General features: G+C 32.9%; 1 protein-coding gene across 1 annotated transcript in view; it reads right to left on the bottom strand.

The window, feature by feature from the left end:
- LOC145277715 (acylglycerol kinase, mitochondrial-like) overlaps positions 1-25,292 on the bottom strand; it is a 59,934-nt gene extending 34,642 nt beyond the window's left edge. Inside the window, exons 1-4 of the mRNA XM_080129413.1 lie at positions 24,961-25,292; positions 10,995-11,034; positions 6,541-6,620; positions 1,617-1,692 (exon numbers count right to left, since the gene is read on the bottom strand). Of these exons, the coding sequence (XP_079985539.1) occupies positions 1,617-1,692; positions 6,541-6,620; positions 10,995-11,034; positions 24,961-25,082 (318 nt within the window). The 5' untranslated portion in view covers positions 25,083-25,292. The remainder of the gene's footprint in view (positions 1-1,616; positions 1,693-6,540; positions 6,621-10,994; positions 11,035-24,960) is intronic.
- Positions 25,293-26,029: the final 737 nt, after the last annotated feature.

Here is a 26,029-nt window from a genome sequence, read left to right as displayed (position 1 = left end):
AATCAGAGACATGAGTAGCTGAAAACATTAAAATAAAAAAGGTTGACATTACTGTCGGTTTCCCAAACTGGGGGCCGCACAAAACAAGGAAAAACATGATCCAGTTCTTGTCTAGAATTCCCCCATGTTAAGATACAAAAATCTGCGGGATATATGTGCCCATAATAAAGTGAAAATATCATATTCCAAAAATTGCATAAATTAATCAAATAGTATTTAAAACTATGAAAATTATTTTTAAGTGATTAATGAAAATTTGTAGACATTAAAACAAAAATCTTGCAAGTTTTTATTATTTTTGAGTTGTCTCCCTTGTTTCTTGAGATTATTTTTAAGATGGCAATGCAAGACAGTTGCTTCTCTCTTACTCATAAAATTTGATTTTCTTGATTAAAAATAAAGCTACTTGATCAATTTACATCATTTTTGGAATATATTTTTGTTCCTCTGGAGAGGGAATGTTAAAATATAAGGAAATAGTTTGGAGAGAGGGGGTTAAGATATAACAAAACAGTTTGGAGAGAGTGGGTTAAGATACAAGAAAATAATCAGGTTAAATAGGAGGAACTAGCCTGCAGACCAGTAAGATTTGAGGAAATATGTTGGGGACTTGTAAGATAAAACAAGATATTACATTTCTGAATTTTAGAGATGAGGATTGGTTTCTGTATTCTTTGGAATCTTCTGACTACTGTTCTCATCTTGAGTGTCATTTTTACAACGTTTCGGTTGATGTAACCGCCAATCTTTTTCATGTGTATCTTGTTGAACTCGGGAATGTTTGTCGAACTTGGGAATCTGGACGGAATTTCAAACGGCAACCTTTATTTTACTTCACGGGGATAGCATGCTCTCGTTTTGTCAGCCATGACTGGATAGAGGTTCTAAGTAATCTGCAATTGCATTTTTCGATTTCCCACACTTGGAATTGAACCATTAATCTTCAGGAGAATATGAATTTACACTTGATTTTTTTCCAAGTACTCTAACCACTGCGCCATGGATCGACAAGAAATTCCATCCAGATTCCAGAGATTGACAGAAACATTCCCGAGTTCAACATGATACATCCGAAGAAGGTCAAAGTTTACATCCACCGAAATGTTGTGAAAATGATACTCAAAATGAGAACAGTAGTCGGAAGATTCCAAATGACATGTGAAACAAAATAGTTTGGCATCCATACAAAATAAAAATAAATATCTTGAGAACAGATAAAAATAGGAGAAATAATTTGAGAAATGCAAAATAAAATAAATATTATTTATTGTCGCAAAAGAAATCAAATGATTGATTTATTATTATTATTTATTATTTATTGAATGAATTATTTTTGTCTTTACTTAAAACTGATGAAACAGTTGAATTTGGAGTAAGATCTTTTTTTTTTTTTTCAACTGACTTTTCACCTCAGATTGTAACGACCATCATTTTTTAAATAAATCATCGCCATTTCTCTCAAATATTTATTAGCAACATTATGGACATTTTTAATTTTTTTGCTCAATTGCTTAATGAGACTCAGTTCATGTTTTTTCCTATGGCATATGTTGATTATAACAATCCTTGTGCCACCGACAAAACAAAATAAAAAAATAAAAAAATCGTTAAGATACCTTTACAACATCAACCTGGATACCAGCCAGATTTAAAATGGGAGCAGCATTTTTTTCAAAGAGCTTCACACCTTTACTGAAAAAGAAAAGAAAAAAAGTATACAATTACTAAATTGGTTAAGACTCCCAGCAGGTCATGGGTGACAGTATTAGAGCATGCTACACCCGTAGATTAAATAAAAGGTTCTATTGAAAACTCCATTCGGATTCTAGAGTTCAAGATACACCTATACAACCAAACGATGAGAAAATAATATTCAATATGAGAACAGTAATCCAAATAATCTGAATTACCAATCTTCATCTAAAAAATTCAACAATGTGAGGATTAGTAACAATGGCTGAGACTAGCCAGAAATTAGATTATTTAAAAAAAAAATAAGGATGAACAACATTTGAGATATAGATACAGGAAAACATTCACATATGCGTGCACGCGTCTACATATACATACATAAAAAATACACACACAGTCTCATAGATATGTATACATATGTTTATGCATATACACACAAACATATATATATATATATATATATATATACTCACAAACTTTAAATAGGTGTAAATATACCCAGTCATATATATATATATATATATATATATATATATATATATATATATATATGTATATATTGTACAATGTGCTCCAAAATTTATTTTTCTACATATTCACCACCATTCTCAATGCATTTTTGCCAGCAATGAACGATGGCTGTGTATGGGCATCTAGAGCACACTTTGCCATACAAGGGTCATAAAAAGTAAAGCCTCCCTTTTTTTTTTTACTCAAAACTTTGAAGAGATATGAAGATGGGAGTGGTGTGATTAAAACAAGTGATCTTTTATTAGTAATACACACGGACGAAAAAACGCTTTGGATAATCACAGATTTCAAGGTAGTTCTACTAAAATAGCCATATTTTTTAAACCAAAGCACTTCAAGTCTTCAAATTACTACTGTTTTGTTTGGAAATGAATATACTTTCAAATGAATTAATATGAATGTACATTATATATTTTAAGAGTTTTGAGCAAATAAAGTGATAAAAATGTGAACGTCATAAAATGGCGTTTTCGGTAAGGTTTTGTAATGACCCCCCCCCCCTGTTTTCTAAAGGTCCGTACCGTGATTGTATGAAGAATTTCGTCATGAAATTTGGGAATCAATAAGAAGAGGTGTTAATCTTAATACTGTCAAGTGTCCGAAATATTTTTGACCATTTCTTTTTTTGTCGTGTTAAAAATAAGACTTTAATATGCCGAGTATCGAACATTTTGAAAAAAAAATTCTTCGGACACCCAGTAGTAAGTAAATCAATCTTTTTACTATCTTTATCAATTAAAAGTATTATTTTATGTTGAGTAGGACCGCGGTAATTGATAATTTAAAAGGACCTACTCGAAAAAAAAAAATTGTTTCTATTTATCGAATTTGGTCAAATGAAGTTAATATTACTAGAAGCAGCAGCAGCTACAGCCTGTAGAATCAGCCATAGCACAGTGTATAAACAAACACGCGTTCTTTAATTTTTATTCAAGAACGAATTAAGAAAAACAAAATGAAACATAATGAAAATAATTAAGAAAAACAAAATGAAACAAAATGAAATATGAATATAAATGTTCTTATGTTTAATTAGAGCTATTTTGTTATCAGAATAACATTAGTTTAGAACTATTCGGTTTTCAGAATGTATAACAATCCCAACCAATTCGGCATTATGAATCTGTTGCAATTTCTCACATTTTTTCGTCAAATTTAAAAACATGGTTAAAAAAAACAAAATAAACTTTTGTAGATATATAGCTTGCATGCACTTTTATTCTTTAAATTAGTTTTGAACAGCGAATTAAAACAATGTTTTACTGCGAACAGCCACAAATGTTTTTTTTTCAAAATCAAAATAAGTATCAAAATCTCGTTTATACATAGATTCGAAAAAGTTGTCAAAAAACAAATATATAACAAATAAATGTTATCAAAGGCAAGATAAGTTACTTTTCTACCTAACTGGATAATTTTCTAGTGTTTTTATTTACTGTAACATGTTTATTCAGCTCGAAAAACGTACAGTGTTTACCGATGTAATGTATTGGAAAATTAAAAATGGCGCCCGGCCCGACTCTCTTTGACACGGTAAGTTTGAGAAAAGGAGTTAAAAATTAAAAAAAAAAAAAACTATACAAAATACTGTTAAAAACTCACCGAATATATGTCAGCCTATGTCACGGTAACATATATTGAGCGAATTTCTAGCAGTATTTTGTCTACTTTTTATTTTTAACTCTTTTCCCCAAACTTACCGTTTCAAGAGAGTCGGGCGGCGGGCGCCATTTAAAATTTTCCAAAACATCGGTAAACACTGTTTTCAAGCTGAATAAACATGTTACATTAAATAAAAACACTAAAAAATTATCCAGTTAGGTAGAAAAGTAACTTGCTTTTGATAACATTTATTTGTTATATATTTGTTTTTTTGACAACTTTTTCGAATCTATGTGTATAGTAATACAAACCCTCAAAATCTATATCAATATTCTTGAAATTTTAAAAGCAGTTAGAAAACACATCAAACTACAATTAGGAAGCTTTTTATTTCGTTAATTTTTTTTTCTACTTATTAAGCGAAAGATATTTTTACAACCTGCTCCAGCGTAGTATAAACGGCCTATGGAATTAACACCTTCAACCTCGAAAATAGAAATCAACAAATTTATGGAATTTTCTTTGAAATTTCGCAACGCAGTTTCTTATTAAATTAAAACTAAATATATAATATAAAGCCAATAATTATGAACCGCTAACAGTAAATATGAGTGATGAACGCTCTCTTTGAAAAAAAAGCTCTCTTAACTTCACCTCTAATCCAAATTATGTGTGGCAAGTCTCCTCCTAAAACACTCTTTAACCCTAACAATAACACTAAGTTCGAGTGGCAAGCCCCCCTCCCCCTCCAACAAAATACCTCTGTAAGCCACATACAAGCATCTAAAACAAACAAACAAAAAATAGATCCTTCCTTAAAGAAAATACACATAAAAATAAATTGGTTAACTGTCCTAAAATGCTAGAATGGCCAGGAAATGGTGAATTATTTTACATTAAATTTTTGTGAAACTAACCGCTCCCCCCTCTAATATTGTTTTTGTTAGCTTTGTCTCTGTCAAGTTTTCAGTATGCTCACACATAATTTTCCTTAGCCCTACAATTAATTCAAAGTCCGAATGGCAACCCTCCACATATTCTCATTGCATAGAAACCCTCTTAAAACTACACATAATCATCTTAAAAAAAAAAAAAAAGCATGCATATTTTCCCATAGAAAAAAAAACAGTTAACTGCCCTAAAATGCTAGAATGATCTGTAATAGGAAATTATTTTACATTCAATTCTAAAATAATTTGTTTATCTTTCATTAAAGTTTTTCATGGCATTTTATACATAATTTCCTAAAAAGTTAGAATCACATTTTGGAGGGGTGGTCAGAAGGAGTTGAGTGGGGTTAAACAAAAGGTGTTAATCTACAATAATACCAAAGAAATATTGCAATATATTCATTTTTAAATGGTCTTATGTTTAGATTTAAGTTTTTTTGTACATAAAGCACATTACAATTCAACTTTGAGTTCTCCAACTTCTTTTCTGTTTATGGATACATGGCATTTTTAAGGAATTGCTGCATATTTATGCACATTTACTGCAGATTATTTGGAAACCATAAACTTTGAGAGATTTTCAGTTGCATATTCTGATTCCTTGTACAAAAATACACTTATACAGTAAATTTCATTTTTTAGTCTTGTGTTTTAACAAAGATATGACATTTTTACTGAAAAAGTAGTGTAAAAAATGTGACGAAACGCATATGGTCTTAAAGAGGGGAAAATATCCAAACGTGTGAGGCACAAAAATAGCCATAACTTCCTTAATTTTAATCAGATTTTAAAAATTTAAAAAGATTCTTTCTTAGCTCATCAAGCTCTTTCTATGCATACCAATATTGAAATATTTCAAGCTATTTCAATTTTTTCATGTGTATTGCTACTTTTATGCTCCAGAATTTTTTTTTCTGCATAGTCACCATCATTCTCAATACACTTGTCAAGAATTCAATGACGCCTTGATGCTTCTGACATACGTCTATGACAGGGTTTGCTTTCTTAGAGTCTCACTATTAATATCTACAGTAAAGAGATGAAACTTTCAGGCTGTGAATGTGAATCCTTTATATGTAATAAATATAAAAACATATTTATGGTAATTAAGCTACATAGTAACAGTTGTGTTTTAGTCCTAATGGAAATAATCAGAAAAATGGCATGGATTTACATTTTAGGATCGTTTTCTTTATTTTTTTTTATTTTTGCAGAGAGGCTGCCGTCAAAATTCAGAGTAAACATTTTTTTTTTTTGTTTGAAAGAAATTAGAACTGAAAAGATATTACACTTTGAAATATTTATTTGTAAAAATATACAAAGTAGACTTTTTGCCCATTAAAAACACAAAAACATTATAGCCAATTGTATTAGAATGTGTGCTTTATGAGAAATTGATGGTTGAATATGGTTAAATTTGTGCTCATTTTTGCCTTAATTACTAATCCCTATTAATCCCTAACTTTGCATTGAATGGATACCATAATACTTAATTCACTGTACCTTATTATAATAAAGGTCTATACAAAATTTTAGCCAGACCAGTCCAGTAGTTTTGTAGTAGTAGACTTGATTCCTTGATTTGTTTTTCATTTCATGAGTCACTAATGATTACATTGGATGTTTAAAAGCTTTTAATAGACAGATCCACTGCAATGAAACCATGGTAACATCTCTGAAATTTGTAATGTATAGTTTTTAAATAAATAATTTGGGTCATTGGAAGAGGGAGTTAGTTCCATGAAAATCTTCTTAAACCACTTACCCACGACTAACTGCGGGGTTAAGGAACACAATCACTTTACGGGGCCGTTGAGTGAGCTGGATTGACTTCAAGCCATATTTCTGAAAAAAATAAAAACCAAAAAAAAAATAAAGGTACAACAAAAAATATTAACATTAATTTTATTTTTCATATTGACAATCCTAATAGTAGATCAATTTATGCATATACTACCCCTACTATATTAAAAACAAATTTTTTCAAGTCTTTTTTCAAAATACGAGCGCGATAGTCACTTTTCGGATGCTCATAAAATTAGATTTTTTTTTTTTATTTAAAAATAAAATTCCTTGATCAATGTACATGATTTTTAGAATATGATATTTTCATTTCATCAAGTGTATGTACATCATACATATTTTTCTTTATTTTTGTTTTTTAATATAGAGGGAATTCTAGAATAGAACTGGAAAATCTTTGAATGCAGAAACCAACCCACATACTATAAACATTGATGCATTAGTTATAAAGGAGTAGATGCTAGATAAAAATGGAAATTGACATACCCAAGTATTGTACCAATGCCGCTAAAGGAATAGGTATAAACTAGTATTGTTTAAATGTTTTGAATGGTTTTCTTTATCATTTAGCTATTTTCAAAACGTTTTGGCATTTATTTGGCCATTTTTAAGGAAATTTTGAACTGAACCAGTTATTCTCATTTATTTATACCATTTATATCATTGTTTTTGCAATATTGATGATTGAACACATTATATGGGGAAGCATTATACCAAAATGGTAGAGATAAAGCAATGTTCTTTCACCAGTATAATACCCTTATAAGGGTGCATATGTATATACATACCTTTATAAAATAACTATAAAACATAATTATCTTCAAGCACATGTATAACTGTCTATGGCTCATCAGTATGGCTAGACCTAATGAGATACGAAACCTGGAGCTTAATGACTGAAGCCTGGCATTCTACCATATGGCCACAAAAATTTGCTAGCAGTGAACAAGGAAAGATGGCAAAACTATGTACCATTTGATTAGCGCCGTGTTCATCCTCATTTATGATATCACCTAGCTTCAAAAATGGAGATTCCCTATTAAAAAACCCCAAAGATATTATGAAACAGTACACTAAGCATTTAACAAGTGGTTGACGAAGATGTCATGAACAGCCTACAAAAATCTATCAACCGTATGATGGTGATGGACAGACTCATCGTTTCTAAAATTTGTGATACAATGATGAAATACAATCGTTTGTTATACAATTATGGAAGTAAATATCAGGAAAGCACCTGGCCATGATGGCATCTCTGCAGAGGTTTTTCATTCTGGGGTTGATAAGATTGCTGGAGAATCTGATGTACGAAGGGATACCTTGTATCTCAGAATTGAATAGATACAATACTGATCTCTTTATACAAACAAAAGGAGCACAGTCTACTTGTTGCAATTATTGAGGTTATAAGCCTTTTTTAAGGTAGTGGGCAAAGTTTTCTGAAAGACCTTGCTTAACTGGCTCACTAAGTTGGTTTGTCCTTCAGTTATTCCACAATGCTGAAGTGGTTTTAAATCTGGTTTATAATAGAACTGATATTTGGATGGATTCAAAAGACTCTAATCATTGTGCAAAAAATATCAATGATTCAGATAATGTGAATCAACCCAAATATTAGTTCTGTTTTATAGATGGGACTGTGTTCTTTCTACTATTAGCTTGTTACCATGCTTATCCACAATTCTAAATCTAGATACTAAACATTCCATATTTTAAACTTCCTCAATATATATATATATATATATATATATATATATATATATATATATAATATAAAGCTGAATGTCTGTGTGTGTGTGGTGTGTGTGTCTGGTCACGAATAGGCTCCTATATGGTTGACTATTTTAAAAAACTGATTACATATAATGAATCAGTTTTTTTTTTTTGAATCGGTGGTTCATTAAAATTGTGCGGTCTGTGTCCGCGCCTGGTCCACAAAGTATGGAAATAAAAAATTAAAAATTAAAAAAAAATGTTTACAAGTGTTTTTGATATAGATATACATAATAATAATACACTTTGCACTTAATCTTTCACCTATTTCTTGCAGTCGTCTAGAAACAGTCTGTCTTGACACATTAACACATGAGCCCTTTTAATTTCTGTGCAAGACTTGAAACTGTAGAATATTGCTAGGGTGAGCCAGCTAATCCAATGAAGATGTTGTGCTGAATGGATGCGATAATTGACAGAGTGTAGTTCCTGGCAGGAGTCTAGAACAGTAAAACCCCTGAATGCCAGAGCAGCTGGCATTTGTAGAGTGGCACCTGCCCCTCCTGGCATGTTTAGCCAATCAGGCGCCTCAAAATAGAACAATCCACCATCCCTGACTAATTGTAGGCTGGTCCAATGGCAATTAGCATACCGCTAATTGCTACTGAATAAATATATTGAAATTAGTTAAATGGTCCATAATGGTGGAGAGGGAAGGTAAGCGCATTCTTGATTCTTGATTCTACAGAAACGGTCCTTCAATGACATACGCTGCATTATTCAATCTTCTCTTGCCAAAGTTTTGCGGGGTCTGCCGGTTTTAAAAGCACTAACTATTTTGCCAGTATCATTGTAGGATTTAACAACCCTGCTTACAACACTCTTGGAATGTTTCACTTTCTCTGAAATCTCTCTAATGGTGTGCTTTTCCTTGTGTAGCTTAACAATAGCTTGTCTCACAGAGTAATGAAGTTTTTGGTATTTTGCCATGGTGCCGGCTGATGCAACGTTTACAAATGACTAAGTAAGACTTATTCTTTAGAGGAAATAAAAAAATTTGAATATAGCATACTGTTTACATTGTTTTTCTCAATTTTATTCCTCACTTTTGGACGTTCCTATTTTGAAAATAAATATATAATTGTTACAATTCCTTTTCTATCCTTTGCAAATGATTCAAATTTTACTATGTTATTATGGATGATAACTTCACCTTTTCATAGTTGTTATTTCTAAAAAATATTAGGTTTTAAAATTTTGTCCCTTAGTTTTGGACGCTACTATATATATATATATATATATAATATTAAATGGAAGATAAGGAATAAAAGTAATATATAACTTTAACAATAAATAAAGAACAATACGGAAAATTGAAGGGGAAAATTAAGAAAAAGAAACTCTTTAGGCCGTGTCATTTCCAAGCTAAATGTTTCTCATGAGAAGAGAAGAAGAGCGAGAATTATACAAAATGCAAATATAGAAAAAACTTTCTTAATGACATTTAGATATAAAATCAGAATGAAGGAATAGGATAATATGGTGAATAGTAATAACATACAAAGGTAAATCGGAACTATTTTAATCATCTAAAGACTCATAAAAGAACGGTCCATAAAAAAGCAAATCATTTGATGCCCCAAGTGCTGCTCTGCGACTTTTAGTTTCAGAAGATATAGAGTTTGAAAATATGGAGACAGACAGATAGATATATATATATATATATATATATATATATCATAATTTAGAAATTTAAATTTTATGATTTGAAAAAGTTAAATTTCAAATATAGAATTTTTATTGTATACAAAACAAAGATTACAGTTTAATAAGTATATTTCCTTAACCCATGAGTTTTCGATGTTTATTCATCTCCTCAGAGGAAAAATATCAGCAAATATTATAAATGGTTTGCACCTTATTTGGTAAATGCAATAAACATAGAAAATGAAAAGGTTTTAAAGTTTTTAATCATTTTAGATAGATAGAATAAGGGAAATTAGATACTGATAGCAATTTTATTTAGCTGGGATTGTCTTATATAAAATATTACATCCAATAATATTTTGTAAGATAGATAATCACTGGATTTGCAGACCAGTAGATTTATTGCATTTCATTATTCTGAAGTGTATATATATATATATACACACACATGGAGTCTCCTGTCGATTTTGATGTATGAGCTTCACACAGCAAGTAAGTTGTTTGAAAGCTTTCCTTCTCCTAGATGCATGTTTTAACAAAGATTGAGGGTGCATCTCATCCAGTGGTTTTTACATGCATCCTCGGATACGAACCTGGAAATTTCTATGTCCTGGCGCAATACTTACAGCAACTAGTATTCTCAAATTTGGTACCAGGCTCATTGTTGCTTATTTTTGGTGCTCAAATGAAAACTGGTGTGTCCACATGATTTTACCATATATATATATATATATATAACAATTTTTTTGTTCTTTTTTATGCAACATGTTGTCCCTTAGTTGTAGTCTTCTTACCAAAAACTGAGAATATAGGTCCTATTCCAGTGGTACCTTGCTCTGGTATATATATATATATATATATGAATCATGAATTAATGCAGATCTATTTTACTTTATTGATTTGTTTTTTTAATCTGTATTTTAACTGGTCTCTAAACCATTATACGTTTCAAACTTACAAATGCATTCAAACAGTGAGAGAATAAGTAATACTTACCAATGCTTCTTGGCAATATTCTCTGCGTAAAGTTTCTATCCTGAGAAAAAAAATAAATAACTTTAATAAAAAAAAAATATGAATCATCAATTCGTGATAAATTTGATGATGAAAAGAATAAATGATTACACTTACATTGGTGCAATTCAAATAAAAAAGAATTAATGTAAAAATAATAGTTTTTATTATATATATATATATATATATATATATATATATATATATATATATATATATGTATATATATATATATATATATATATATATATATATATAGTGTAGTGTTAGGGCGATTAATTGGAATTGAGAATCGAAAACTCAGAACTTTTAGGGTATCAGAATAAAAAAAAAATTGTGCCTATTTCCTGATGCTCAAAACGATTCTTTTTATTTATTTAAAACTTAATTTTCTACGGCTCATATTAATGATGAAATGATTTATATATTAATACAATAGTGTGTGTGTTCTTTTTGTGTCACACTTACATTTTTTTTCTTCCAAATGACTGTTGTTTAATTGTTATGACCTTCCATCTCGTGTAATAAATAATTTTACCAAGAATTCTTCATAAGTTTTGGTTTCGGTTATAGCTGAAGGAACTCAAGTTATATATATATATATATATATATATATATATATATATATATACATACATACACACACACATTTTTTTTTGTAAGTTTTGGTTTCAGTTTCGATTCAAGCTGATGCACCCAAGTCATATGGATATTTTTTTTTATTTTTGCAATCACAACTTTATAATATATAAGAACCGATAGAAAAGTTTGTTTTTTTTACACAGTGGTCACCACTTATCAAGGCCCGGAAGCCATTCAGGGATAAGGGTTATTGCAAGTACATTACGTTAGTGTGGAGATTTGATGATTTACTCTATAATAATCAATACGCATTCTGCATAAGCATATTTTACAACCGGGCTATGCCAGGCGTCCCTTCTAGCTTAGATAAATACTTTTGCAGTTTTGACAAAAGAGCTACAATAATATCAGGGTGTCTCCATTTATGCTGAACATCCACAGAATGCCAACATCAATATATTACATATGAAAGAGTTTACTATGGAATTTCCACAGGTTCTGCTAGTAATATAATTATTGATTTTAAACTATTAATAAAACTAAAATTTATACATCATTCCCACAAGTGTATTTTTACGTTTACAAAAAATGTATGCACATATTACATGGGTTTTTGCAGTACCTCCCCCTTCCCAACAAGCTACTCTATATTTAGAAATTCCAAAAGAATCGGAATTAGTATTTAGAAAAAAATATCAGAATCGGGAAAAATATTGGAATCATCTTATCACCAATATAGTGGTATTTGTTTCACAAATGCTGCCAACCATAACAATTCAGCCTACGAATGCATTTTTCAAATAAATTTTGTTTTGAATCATTGACAATGTCTTGGTGCATAAAACAATCTTGCAAACATTTGCGATGTATGTTTGAATGCACAAGCACAAACTCATACGCTACGGATCCACAGAAACGTCTAATGGAGCATCAGTTTTACTTAGATTTGCATAGTGTGAACAATATTCACTGCTATGTTGTATGTATTTAGCTGATAAAAATAATAATGGTGTTCATGTTACTAATTCTTGGCAACCAGTATAATATGGTCAAAGCAATGATTTGTATCAAAGCTAAAAGATGTGCTAAAGATTATGTACATGAAGAAAAAAGTGCAATAAAAACAAAATTGATGTGCAATGAAGCAAAAATCTCAAGCATTAAAAGAAGTAAGGAAATTATTGTTGCTTTTTTTTTACTTCTTAGAAATTGGCTCTAAAACGTTCTCGGCCGTTGTTTTTCATCAAATCTTTCTTGGAGTTCATATATCAGATCCACTGCATTTTTTGCTTCTTGTAAAATCGGTTTTCAATATCTTGTAAAATCGGTTCTCAATATCTTGTAAAATCGGTTCTCAGTATCTTGTAAAATCGGTTCTCAGTATCTTGTAAAATCGGTTCTCAGTATCTTGTAAAATCGGTTCTCAATATCTTGTAAAATCGGTTCTTAGTATCTTGTAAAATCAGTTCTCAGTATCTTGTAAAACCGGTTCTCAATATCTTGTAAAATCGGTTTTCAGTATCTTGTAAAATCGGTTTTCAGTATCTTGTAAAATCGGTTCTCAGTATCTTGTAAAATCGGTTCTCAATATCTTGTAAAATCGGTTTTCAGTATCTTGTAAAATCGGTTCTCAATATCTTGTAAAATCGGTTCTCAATATCTTGTAAAATCGGTTTTCAGTATCTTGTAAAATCGGTTCTCAGTATCTTGTAAAATCGGTTCTCAGTATCTTGTAAAATCGGTTCTCAATATCTTGTAAAATCGGTTTTCAGTATCTTGTAAAATCGGTTCTCAATATCTTGTAAAATCGGTTCTCAATATCTTGTAAAATCGGTTCTCAGTATCTTGTAAAACCGGTTCTCAGTATCTTGTAAAATCGGTTCTCAGTATCTTGTAAAATCAGTTCTTAGTATCTTGTAAAATCGGTTCTTAGTATCTTGTAAAATCAGTTCTCAGTATCTTGTAAAATCGGTTCTCAATATCTTGTAAAATCGGTTCTCAGTATCTTGTAAAATCAGTTCTCAGTATCTTGTAAAATCGGTTCTCAATATCTTGTAAAATCGGTTCTCAGTATCTTGTAAAATCGGTTCTCAATATCTTGTAAAATCGGTTCTCAATATCTTGTAAAATCGGTTCTCAGTATCTTGTAAAATCGGTTCTCAGTATCTTGTAAAATCGGTTCTCAATATCTTGTAAAATCGGTTCTCAGTATCTTGTAAAATCGGTTCTCAGTATCTTGTAAAACCGGTTCTCAATATCTTGTAAAATCGGTTCTCAGTATCTTGTAAAATCGGTTCTCAATATCTTGTAAAATCGGTTCTCAGTATCTTGTAAAACCGGTTCTCAGTATCTTGTAAAACCGGTTCTCAATATCTTGTAAAACCGGTTCTCAGTATCTTGTAAAACCGGTTCTCAATATCTTGTAAAATCGGTTCTCAGTATCTTGTAAAACCGGTTCTCAATATCTTGTAAAATCGGTTCTCAGTATCTTGTAAAACCGGTTCTCAATATCTTGTAAAATCGGTTCTCAGTATCTTGTAAAATCAGTTCTCAGTATCTTGTAAAATCGGTTCTCAGTATCTTGTAAAATCGGTTCTCAATATCTTGTAAAATCGGTTCTCAATATCTTGTAAAATCGGTTCTCAGTATCTTGTAAAATCAGTTCTCAGTATCTTGTAAAATCGGTTCTCAGTATCTTGTAAAATCGGTTCTCAGTATCTTGTAAAATCGGTTCTCAATATCTTGTAAAATCGGTTCTCAATATCTTGTAAAATCAGTTCTCAGTATCTTGTAAAATCGGTTCTCAGTATCTTGTAAAATCAGTTCTTAGTATCTTGTAAAATCAGTTCTCAGTATCTTGTACAATCGGTTCTCAATATCTTGTAAAATCAGTTCTTAGTATCTTGTAAAATCGGTTCTCAGTATCTTGTAAAATCAGTTCTTAGTATCTTGTAAAACCGGTTCTCAATATCTTGTAAAATCGGTTCTCAGTATCTTGTAAAATCAGTTCTCAATATCTTGTAAAATCGGTTCTCAATATCTTGTAAAATCGGTTCTCAATATCTTGTAAAATCGGTTCTCAATATCTTGTAAAACCGGTTCTCAATATCTTGTAAAACCGGTTCTCAATATCTTGTAAAATCGGTTCTCAGTATCTTGTAAAACCGGTTCTCAATATATTGTAAAATCGGTTCTCAGTATCTTGTAAAACCGGTTCTCAATATCTTGTAAAATCGGTTCTCAGTATCTTGTAAAATCAGTTCTTAGTATCTTGTAAAATCGGTTCTCAGTATCTTGTAAAATCAGTTCTTAGTATCTTGTAAAATCGGTTCTTAGTATCTTGTAAAATCAGTTCTCAATATCTTGTAAAATCGGTTCTCAATATCTTGTAAAATCAGTTCTCAATATCTTGTAAAATCGGTTCTCAATATCTTGTAAAATCGGTTCTCAATATCTTGTAAAATCAGTTCTCAATTTCTTGTAAAATCAGTTCTCAGTATCTTGTAAAATCGGTTCTCAATATCTTGTAAAATCAGTTCTCAGTATCTTGTAAAATCAGTTCTCAGTATCTTGTAAAATCGGTTCTTAGTATCTTGTAAAATCAGTTCTTAGTATCTTGTAAAATCGGTTCTCAATATCTTGTAAAATCAGTTCTCAGTATCTTGTAAAACCGGTTCTTAGTATCTTGTAAAATCAGTTCTCAGTATCTTGTAAAATCGGTTCTTAGTATCTTGTAAAATCAGTTCTCAGTATCTTGTAAAATCGGTTCTCAATATCTTGTAAAATCAGTTCTCAGTATCTTGTAAAATCGGTTCTTAGTATCTTGTAAAATCGGTTCTTAGTATCTTGTAAAATCGGTTCTCAGTATCTTGTAAAACCGGTTCTCAATATCTTGTAAAACCGGTTCTCAATATCTTGTAAAATCGGTTCTCAGTATCTTGTAAAACCGGTTCTCAATATCTTGTAAAATCGGTTCTCAGTATCTTGTAAAACCGGTTCTCAATATCTTGTAAAATCGGTTCTCAGTATCTTGTAAAATCAGTTCTTAGTATCTTGTAAAATCGGTTCTCAGTATCTTGTAAAATCAGTTCTTAGTATCTTGTAAAATCGGTTCTTAGTATCTTGTAAAATCAGTTCTCAATATCTTGTAAAATCGGTTCTCAATATCTTGTAAAACCGGTTCTCAATATCTTGTAAAATCGGTTCTCAGTATCTTGTAAAATCAGTTCTCAATATCTTGTAAAATCAGTTCTCAATATCTTGTAAAATCGGTTCTCAATATCTTGTAAAATCAGTTCTCAGTATCTTGTAAAATCAGTTCTCAATATCTTGTAAAATCGGTTCTCAATATCTTGTAAAATCAGTTCTCAATATCTTGTAAAATCAGTTCTCAATATCTTGTAAAATCAGTTCTCAATATCTTGTAAAATCAGTTCTCAATATCTTGTAAAATCAGTTCTCAGTATCTTGTAAAATCAGTTCTCAATATCTTGTAAAATCGGTTCTCAATATCTTGTAAAATCAGTTCTCAATATCTTGTAAAATCATTTCTCAGTATCTTGTAAAATCAGTTCTCAATATCTTGTAAAATCGGTTCTCAATATCTTGTAAAATCGGTTCTCAATATCTTGTAAAATCAGTTCTCAGTATCTTGTAAAATCAGTTCTCAATATCTTGTAAAATCGGTTCTCAATATCTTGTAAAATCAGTTCTCAATATCTTGTAAAATCAGTTCTCAATATCTTGTAAAATCGGTTCTCAATATCTTGTAAAATCAGTTCTCAGTATCTTGTAAAATCAGTTCTCAATATCTTGTAAAATCGGTTCTCAGTATCTTGTAAAATCAGTTCTCAATGTCTTGTAAAATCGGTTCTCAATATCTTGTAAAATCGGTTCTCAATATCTTGTAAAATCAGTTCTCAATATCTTGTAAAATCAGTTCTCAGTATCTTGTAAAATCGGTTCTCAATATCTTGTAAAATCAGTTCTCAATATCTTGTAAAATCGGTTCTCAATATCTTGTAAAATCGGTTCTCAATATCTTGTAAAATCGGTTCTCAGTATCTTGTAAAACCGGTTCTCAATATCTTGTAAAATCGGTTCTCAGTATCTTGTAAAATCGGTTCTTAGTATCTTGTAAAATCAGTTCTCAGTATCTTGTAAAATCAGTTCTCAATATCTTGTAAAATCGGTTCTCAGTATCTTGTAAAATCGGTTCTCAGTATCTTTTAAAATCGGTTCTCAGTATCTTGTAAAATCGGTTCTTAGTATCTTGTAAAATCAGTTCTCAATATCTTGTAAAACCGGTTCTCAATATCTTGTAAAATCGGTTCTCAGTATCTTGTAAAATCGGTTCTTAGTATCTTGTAAAATCAGTTCTCAGTATCTTGTAAAATCAGTTCTCAATATCTTGTAAAATCGGTTCTCAGTATCTTGTAAAATCGGTTCTTAGTATCTTGTAAAATCAGTTCTCAATATCTTGTAAAATCAGTTCTCAATATCTTGTAAAATCGGTTCTCAGTATCTTGTAAAATCGGTTCTTAGTATCTTGTAAAATCAGTTCTCAGTATCTTGTAAAATCGGTTCTCAGTATCTTGTAAAATCGGTTCTCAGTATCTTGTAAAATCGGTTCTCAATATCTTGTAAAATCGGTTCTCAGTATCTTGTAAAATCAGTTCTCAATATCTTGTAAAATCAGTTCTCAATATCTTGTAAAATCAGTTCTCAATATCTTGTAAAATCAGTTCTCAATATCACTCCAAACACATTTTCACACCCGACGCTACTCTCTATCTTTACACGTCTGCTATCAGACCATGTATGGAGTACTGTTGTCATAATTGAGTTCGTCCTATTCGCGGGTTCTTGATAAGGTACAGAAATGTATCTGTAATTTCACTGTCTCCACTCTTTCTTTTTCTCTGCAACTTTTCTCTGACAGACGTTATGTTGTTAGTCTTTTCTATAAATACTATTATGTCATGTGTTCTTCAGAATTGTCTTAGTTCGTCAGGGCATTCACCATTAAAGTTAATTCCCTGCTTCCTTTGTTCCAGCTCGTTTAATTCATCTTTATATATATATATATGTATATATAACAGTAATATGCTTTTTACATAAATATTAACAATTATTTTTACACCCCTACAGACACTAGTGGTTTAACGCCTACACAATCATCAATGTAGGAAATTGGGAGATTCAAACCCAATCACAAAGTTGCTGATATTCTACCTCAAGGCTACCAGAAATTAACACAGAAATTAAGGGAAATTAGCTACATATACATAAACAATCAAAGTGTATTCAACAACAGAAAATCAGAATGTTACATTTTGTGCTTAGGTTGACTAAGTTTTCTTAATTCCATAAGGAAGGCTCAACTTTAGTTTCTTTAACGGGTTTTTTTATACCGATATTTTTTACATAAATATTAACAATTATTTTTATACCTACAGATACTTATGCGCACATCTCAACACCACACCCGCCCTCAATGTAAACAGTAAAATCTTCGAAAAATGTTAAATGATGTTCTAATTGGTAAATGTTGGTGCATTACTTACAGAAAAACGGTTAACTAAACTGCAGAAGCACCTATTAAGCCATATAAGTTCTATAATTGAATCCCCCTCTTGCAAAAAAAAGAACGAAAAACATAAAAATGTTTGGTGCTTATGTTTTTGTAAACCGCATTAAAACTATGTGAGACTGAGACAAAAAAAAAAAAAGAAGGTCCCCCAATTTGTTGTACTTTTCTTTAATTGTAAGTCATTAAAAAATGTCAATCCATAATTTTTTGATTGATACGCCATGTGAGAATGCAGTTCACTAGGTGAAGCAAGCCGTCGGATATTTTTTTAGTTTACCGACCCCTCGGCATTTACCTTTAATTTGTTGACTTTTATAGGTTTTCGGGTATGCTGAGAACGAATATCGCATTTATTTTTTGCGCAAACATGCAGTTATCCATATTTGAAGACATTCAGTATACAACATAATCCTTATCATTTTTGCTGGCGGCCATCTTGTTTCCTATTTAAGAAAAATGCTCAAAATTTCTGGGAATTTACCCCTTCCCCCACCAATAAACCTCACATTTTTTACACCAATGCCAGTGGTGGGGAGGGGGATTTCAGTTACATGTGGCATATTTAGCTCCTTTTGGCATTTTTTCGTTATTGGAAAACAAGATGGTCGCTATTAAAATGATAAGGATTACGTTGGATACTGAATGTCTTCAAATATGGATAACTGCGTGTTTGCGCAAAAAATAAATGTGATATTCGTTCTCAGCATACCCGAAAACCTTTAAAAGTCGATAAATTAAAGGTAAATGCCGAGGGGTCGGTAAACTAAAACTTTACCAGCCGTCGTTTATGCAGCAGCAGCGTGCTCGCGTGTAGCGTAAACGGAAGCTGCAAAATGGTGGAAAGTAGTTTGTGGGTTCAGGGGTTAATACCATGCAAACGGTAAATTTGCCCCAAGTTTAACTATCAGATTCGTTGCCAGCGACCTCAATTACCTATAAAAAAAACAAAGTTAAAAGCATTTAACCCCCATACCCACCACATCCCTTAAGTACCAGAACAACCCAAATGTGCTAGCTACTAGTCAGTTTTCGAGATGACCTCGGAAGAAAGGGTCGGTGCCTTCAGAGCTAAGTTAAAAACTTTATCCATAACTGTTGAAATGTATCTTGTCTTAATTTTGCCAATTTTTGTGTATTAATATATATATATATATATTTTATTTATTTATCTTTGTTCTCTTATTGCAATCTTACTAAAAATTGAAACTCCTTAACATTATTTATCATGTCTTATCACTCGTGTTTTAAACATTTTTTTGTTAAATACGCCTGGTATTACCCTAAAGTAGCCTTTAAATAAGATGCCCCCAATCTAAAAACATAAGCTGACCTCACAAGTTGCATTATTGAAACGTAATTATAGGTTTAATCTTGAAGGTTCTATCGCGAGGTACCAAAAGCAAAAAAAAAAACTTCCACGGATTAATATGGGAGGGGAGACTATCTTCAAATTCTATTCTAAACTGGGAATGGGCAAGGGACTTTACTAAGTAGATATAAATAAGTCCCTCTTACCATTTTTTTTTTTTTAATGGAGAGTAGATAATGCAGTGGATATGTTATCGGCAGCCCCAGTAACTCTCGCTTCTCCTTTTTTGTCCGTCAGTGCTCATTTCTAATGAGTGATGTTTCTGACAAAGGGTGAAGAAAAACCTGCTTCCCAGGTCGGTAGTACTTCGTGAACAGTAGCCTGAGATGTCGGAAATTTTCTGTCTCTATGTCTATCCTTGCGGCCATGTCACTAGTAAGGGTGCTGTAGGTAAACGTTTTCATCTGGGCTGAAGTTAACCGCCTGATAGTTAGGGACCCGAACCTTGGAATAACCACTAAGGAGGCTGTCCTATCAGCAGGTGCAAACTACTGGGGCTGCTGTATTGCCATTTGGTGAATGGATTCTGGACCATGCAGTAGTCTCTGGTGGCGCCTCTCGATGCCATACTAGTGGGTAATTGTTACGGCTTTACCTTATCATGTGCTACAAAAAAAAAAAAAAAAATTTTCCTGTCTTTCCTCTCTTACTTTCCCTCTCTGTTCTGCTCTACCAAGTATGCTGACCTGTTCCACAAACCCCAAAATCCTCAACATGAAATATCTCAACAAAAGAAAACACGAATAAACCTAGAACCCCATCCTCCGACGTAGACCCCTACTACCATGTCTCCTTCTCCAACATCAGGGGTCTACGTTCTAACCTTCCAGAGGTTGAAACCCAATTACAGGAGACGAAACCTGACATATTCTTTCTAAGCGAAACTGGAATAGGGCTGACCACCTCCCTAGATGAGTTCATAATTAACGGATACTCTAACTTAAAATCTAAATCTGACCTCCAAGATCGCCACGGGCATGGAATATGTGCCTACATCAAAGATGGCTTCCCACGTGGCAGGGATATCTTCAGAGAAGACCCTAATCTACCTTATATGTGCTTCCGGGTTGCACTTATTACACCACCGCATTTATATTTGCCCTCTATCGCCCCCACAACAGCGGAGTTACTGTCTTTAAGAGTATATCAGAAAAAATTGACCACATCCTGTCTGTTCATCCCTCGGCTAACATTCACATTTGCGGTGACTTCAATGTCCATAATGTGGAATGGTTGACCCACTCAAATAAGACTGATGATGAGGGGAGGTTCTGCCATTATTTTGCCATTGCCTATGACCTCACTCAGATTGTCTGTGAGCCCACCCGTGTGCCTGATACTACCGGTCAGTACGCAGCCTTCTAGACCTTTTTCTATCCACTTCCCCTGAGCTATGCTCATGTTCCATTCTATCTCCTCTGGGATCCTCCGACCACTGCGTCGTATCAGTTAAGATAAAAATGAAATATAATAAATCTACAGACGTACCTCTCCACCGTACTGTATACCGATACTCTATGGCGGACTGGGATAGCTTCCGTACATTCATATCTGATCTACCTCTCCATTCCATGATTAAAAAGGATGTGTCCTCTATAGTATCAGACCTGACCGAATGGTTACTTGTAGGCATAGACCAATTCATACCATCCAAAATATTCCAACAAAAACCTAACAGCCAGCCATGGTTCTCCCCTGAATGTGCTGCTGCCATTGCACACAGAAATCACTTTTTCCGTAGCTACCAACGTAATAGATGCACTGAAACTAAAGCTGCTTTCAGGACCGCTAGCAACCACTGTAAAAGAGTAATAAAAAATGCATGAGAACTATATGCTCAATCCGTTAAATCCAAAGTAGCTGAGCAGCGGCTTGGTTCCCACTAGTTCTGGCAAATAGCAAATAGGATCCTGAACAGAAACATGCAAATTCTACCCTGTGTGACGAAGGCCATCAACTCCCAATATTCCCTCCTATAACAGACAACACGCTATGCAACATACAAATATCTGTGCGTGAGGTCACCAAGCTAATCAAGAACCTTGACTCCAGTAAAGCAACTGGTCCCGACGGTATTCCAATTATAGTGTTAAAAAAATTACAACCAGAACTTGCCCCCATACTTATCACACTGTTTAAGCGTTGCCTTAAGGAGAAGTGCTTCCTAACACCCTGGAAAACCTCATCAGTATGCCCTGTATTTAAGAATTCAGGTGATAAGTCATCCCCCTCTCAGTACAGACCAATAAGTCTCCTGTGTGTCATGAGTAAGAAGGTGCTGGAATCCACAATAAATAGAGAAGTAGTCAACCACCTCAGCAGAAATAACCTTCTTAGCGACATGCAATATGGTTTCCGCTCTGCTAGATCTACAGCAGATGTGCTAACAGTTATATCTCATAGGATTAGCGAATCTCTCGACAAAGGCTTTATTTCTGGACATATCAAAGTCCTTCGATAAGTTTGGCATAAAGGCCTACTACACAAGATTTCCAGCTACGGTATAACTGGAAATGTGTTCTCGATCATTAAGTCATTTCTCTCAGATAGGCTCATAAGACTAGTGGTTGATGGGCAGAAATCAGAGGCCAACAGTATTAATACTGGAGTCCCTCAGGGGTCCATACTGGGCCCATCTCTCTTCCTGATCTACATCAATGATCTTCCAAAACACATACTAAAATCTTTCGTTGACATCTATGCTGATGACACGACCATCTATGGCAACACATCAAAGGTCGTAAATGATGATCTTCTCTCTGATTCTCTCTCCTCTGATCTTGAGCGCGTGGTACAGTGGGGAAAGAGGTGGCTGGTTACCTTTAATGCATCTAAGACCAAGCTCCTATCTCTACATCATAAACGCTCTGATCCCCATCTGGCATCAATTGAAATGGATGGCTCTCGTCTAAGGGAGGCCCCAGGTTTTGATAAGCTCCTGGGTTTGACATTTACACCTGATCTTAAATGGAACACATACATCAAGTCTGTGGCCAAGGTTGCTCGGAAAATGGTGGGATCCTTCTACCGCTCCAGAAGATATCTCACTAATAATGCAATTCTCTATCTATATAAGAGCCAAGTACGTCCAAAGATGGAGTACTGCTGCCACATCTGGGCGGGAGCTGCTAAAAACAGCCTATCCTGCCTTGACAGAGTACAAAATAGACTTCGTGGCTTGGTGGGGGATGCCCTTTTCTCTACTCTGCAACCTCTTTCCCACAGAAGAGACGTAGCGAGCCTGTCATTGTTCTATTGTTATTTCCATGGCAGTTGCTCGTCTGAGCTCCATTCTCTGGTCCCCCCTCGCCAATCTTTTTCAAAAAACACCCAACTAGCTGAAACCACCGTCAATAATTTTCCCCACTCCCTATCTATGCCTAAATCAAAACGTAGATACTATGAAGAAAGCTTCTTTCTTAGAACTGCACGCCTGTGGAACTCTGTTCCGCTTGCATGTTTCCCTCCCGACTTCAACCTTGATGTCTTCAAGTCCAACACAAAAAATTCCTGATGAACCGCCCCCCCCCCTAAGTAATGACACCTTACCAATACTATTGCTACACTATCCCTTTGATTACTGTACACACAATAACCCTTATCCCTGAGTGGCCATTGGGCCTTGATAAGTGGTGAACTCCATGTAAAAAAAAAAAAAAAAAAAATTAGAGTGGTCGGTGTTCTGTTGTAGCGTATCTGTATATGTACCAAAGTTTCTTGTCCAGAATCTCTACTATATTCAAAATCCAAAATTAAAAAAAAATCTGTATGATGTATGTGCCCGTGCCCGGATGAAACGAAAATATATTCCAAAAATCACATAATTTGATAATGTAGTTTTACTTTTAAATAAAATAAAATTTTATGAGTAATAAATAATTAAAAAAAAAACATCAGTCTTGTCCCCTATTTTGAAAACAAAAAGGGAGACAACTCAATTCAAACTTGCGAGATTTATCCTGTAGTGCCTACAAATTCCCATTAATCGCTTAAAGATGCTTAAGATAGTCGGCAGACCGATTTTTTTTTTAATATGTCGTTTTAAGCAAAAACAACATTACGTACGTAATTGGCATACCGAAAATAGTAATATATCCAAAAATTACGAAAATTTATCAAATAGAAAGTTATTTATAGTTAGAAGTAATTTTTACGGAAAATTGGGTACAATCGCATTTTTCTTAGACAGTGAAAAGTTCACACACAGAAGAAATAACTCGAAACGAATATTTTATATTTCTTGTTCACGCGTGTTTTTATTCATTTTAAGTCGTTCTTTTATTTTAAGTTTGAAACACATAGTGCCTGTGGTTTCTATGATATCATGTTTTCGTTCTTCAATCAACATCCGCTTCCAAACACAACTTTGAGACGCATTATTTGTATGACGGAAGCTGGTAAAAAAACAGTCAACATTACCCGGCGCTGAAATAATAACGTTATCTAGAAAGCCAACCTTAACACGAGGGGAAAGTGTTTTGTAGCTATTCTGTACTTTCACCTAACAATTTAATAAATTATCTGTTCTTCCACTTCAATTTCTTGTTCTCAGTCAGTGGAGGAGAAATCTTTCACGACTGAGACAATTTTTATTTTTGTTCCTTTTCTCCACGTTAAAAAAAACGACCCTGGTGTCTCTGTCCCGTAGGGAGGCATTAATAAACAAAAATACCGTAAAAATTGAATTTAACTTGAAAATACGGTATTATTATACAAACACCGTGACAGCGAATTAGTAAAATCTTTTACGTAGTATTCTGTTACGTTTCGGTGTGCTGCACACGAATCTGAAAACTGGGTTAGGGTTAGGGTACATTTTTTTCTACTAATTCGCTGTCACGGTATTTGTATAAATTTACCGAAAATACTACTTAAAAATTCACAAGCACCATTTTTCTTTTTTAAATCATATTATGTTATCTGACGTCAACAAGCTCTGCTATATGACCGACACTAATCTTTGATCCTAACCTGAAGATCAAAGGAGTCTAGAACATTTTAAACCAAAACATTCCATGATCCATAGTCGGATTTCCAACTCTTTTGCTGTATGAAGGATGTACTAAAATAAACGGACAGTTATTATTAGTTATGTTAGTTATATTTACGATTACCGTTTTTACTTCACTTCCGGTCGTCCCTCTCCATGTTAAAATGTTTTCTAAAAAAAAAAAACGTTATTATTTAGAAAAAAAACTCTTCTTAAAATGTAGAGAGGGGGTTTCTTTTTACCTATTCTGTACCTAACAATTTAATATACAAAATGTACAGTAAAAATCAATAACAAACGAGGGAGCAACCGGAAGTGTACTGGGAGCAGTAATCGTAAAGGTAGCCTTTTTGTTTTTAGATCATCAGAAATCATTATTTCAAACAAAAAAATGTAAAAGGTTTATCATACTAACTTGTACAACTCTGTTGCATACTGAGCGCCGTATCCAACCGCTATACATCCAACTATTGACTTTTTCCAATGAGTTCGAATAGTTTTGCCTGTCTTAACGATTCTAGACACGATCGATGCCATCACAGCCAAATCGTTATAAAAGAAACTTTGTTTAATTTAAGGACACACTTACACGAACATAACTTTTTAAAAATATATGAGAAATGTTTAAAAACGCGACATCATAACACGTGGGAAATCAAAGGGCACCGGTTTTAGAAATGTCCTTCAAAACTGTAACAAGGGCAGATAACTCCATCACCGCCTACTCACTATGCATCCTCGGATGACAGTTTTCAATTTAGCGACTTTCCCGCTAGACCTGGAGATTTCGTCTGAAATCTAGCGGGTAAATTTTAACCTAGTGGCTAGTTTTTTTTTGTTGTTTTTGTGGGGTTTTTTTTTCTGGAAAATATGGAGATTTTGTCACCACACACTCGCAATTTAGGATTAAAAAAAACATAGGTAAATATATAGTTTAGCGGCGTAAATTATTTGGCAAACAAAAATTTATAAAAACTATTTTTTTTTATATAAAACACATTATTAGATCCAAAGGCTGAAATAAAACCAAAAAGAATTTCATTTTTATTATTTTTTCATCATTTTTTATTAGACTAAATGTTGTGGTGAATAATACATAGCTTACCTGAGTGTAGCTGCCGGAGGTGAGGATGCTCTTCCAACAATCAAGAAGAACAATAGCCTTGTGGTTATTTATACTAATAGAGTAAGGAAATTGTTATAAAAACCTTCCTTCTTTGTGAAGAGTCACTTATTCCTTTTTTTTAATTATTATCACTCCTGAGTCTACGCTGCGATTATTTTGTAAGTCTGTTATCTCCTCTCTGTCTTTTTCCTCTTCTTCCTCTTCACTGAGCCGGATTTTTTTCTACACAATTTTTCCTCCCTCCTACTGTTTTTACTGTTATTTATAACAGTTTCGTGAACTTTTTTAACCGTTTTTTAAACGGTTTGGCTATGGCCGCTTCTGCGAGCCAGACGCCTGTTATCGTCAATATGGAGAC

The sequence above is a fragment of the Euprymna scolopes genome, chromosome 6 (assembly GCF_053919585.1).
Source record: "Euprymna scolopes isolate OS-2025 chromosome 6, ASM5391958v1, whole genome shotgun sequence".
Taxonomy (NCBI): domain Eukaryota; kingdom Metazoa; phylum Mollusca; class Cephalopoda; order Sepiida; family Sepiolidae; genus Euprymna; species Euprymna scolopes.
Note: the sequence above shows the minus strand (reverse complement) of the source record. Positions and strands in the feature narration are given on the sequence as shown.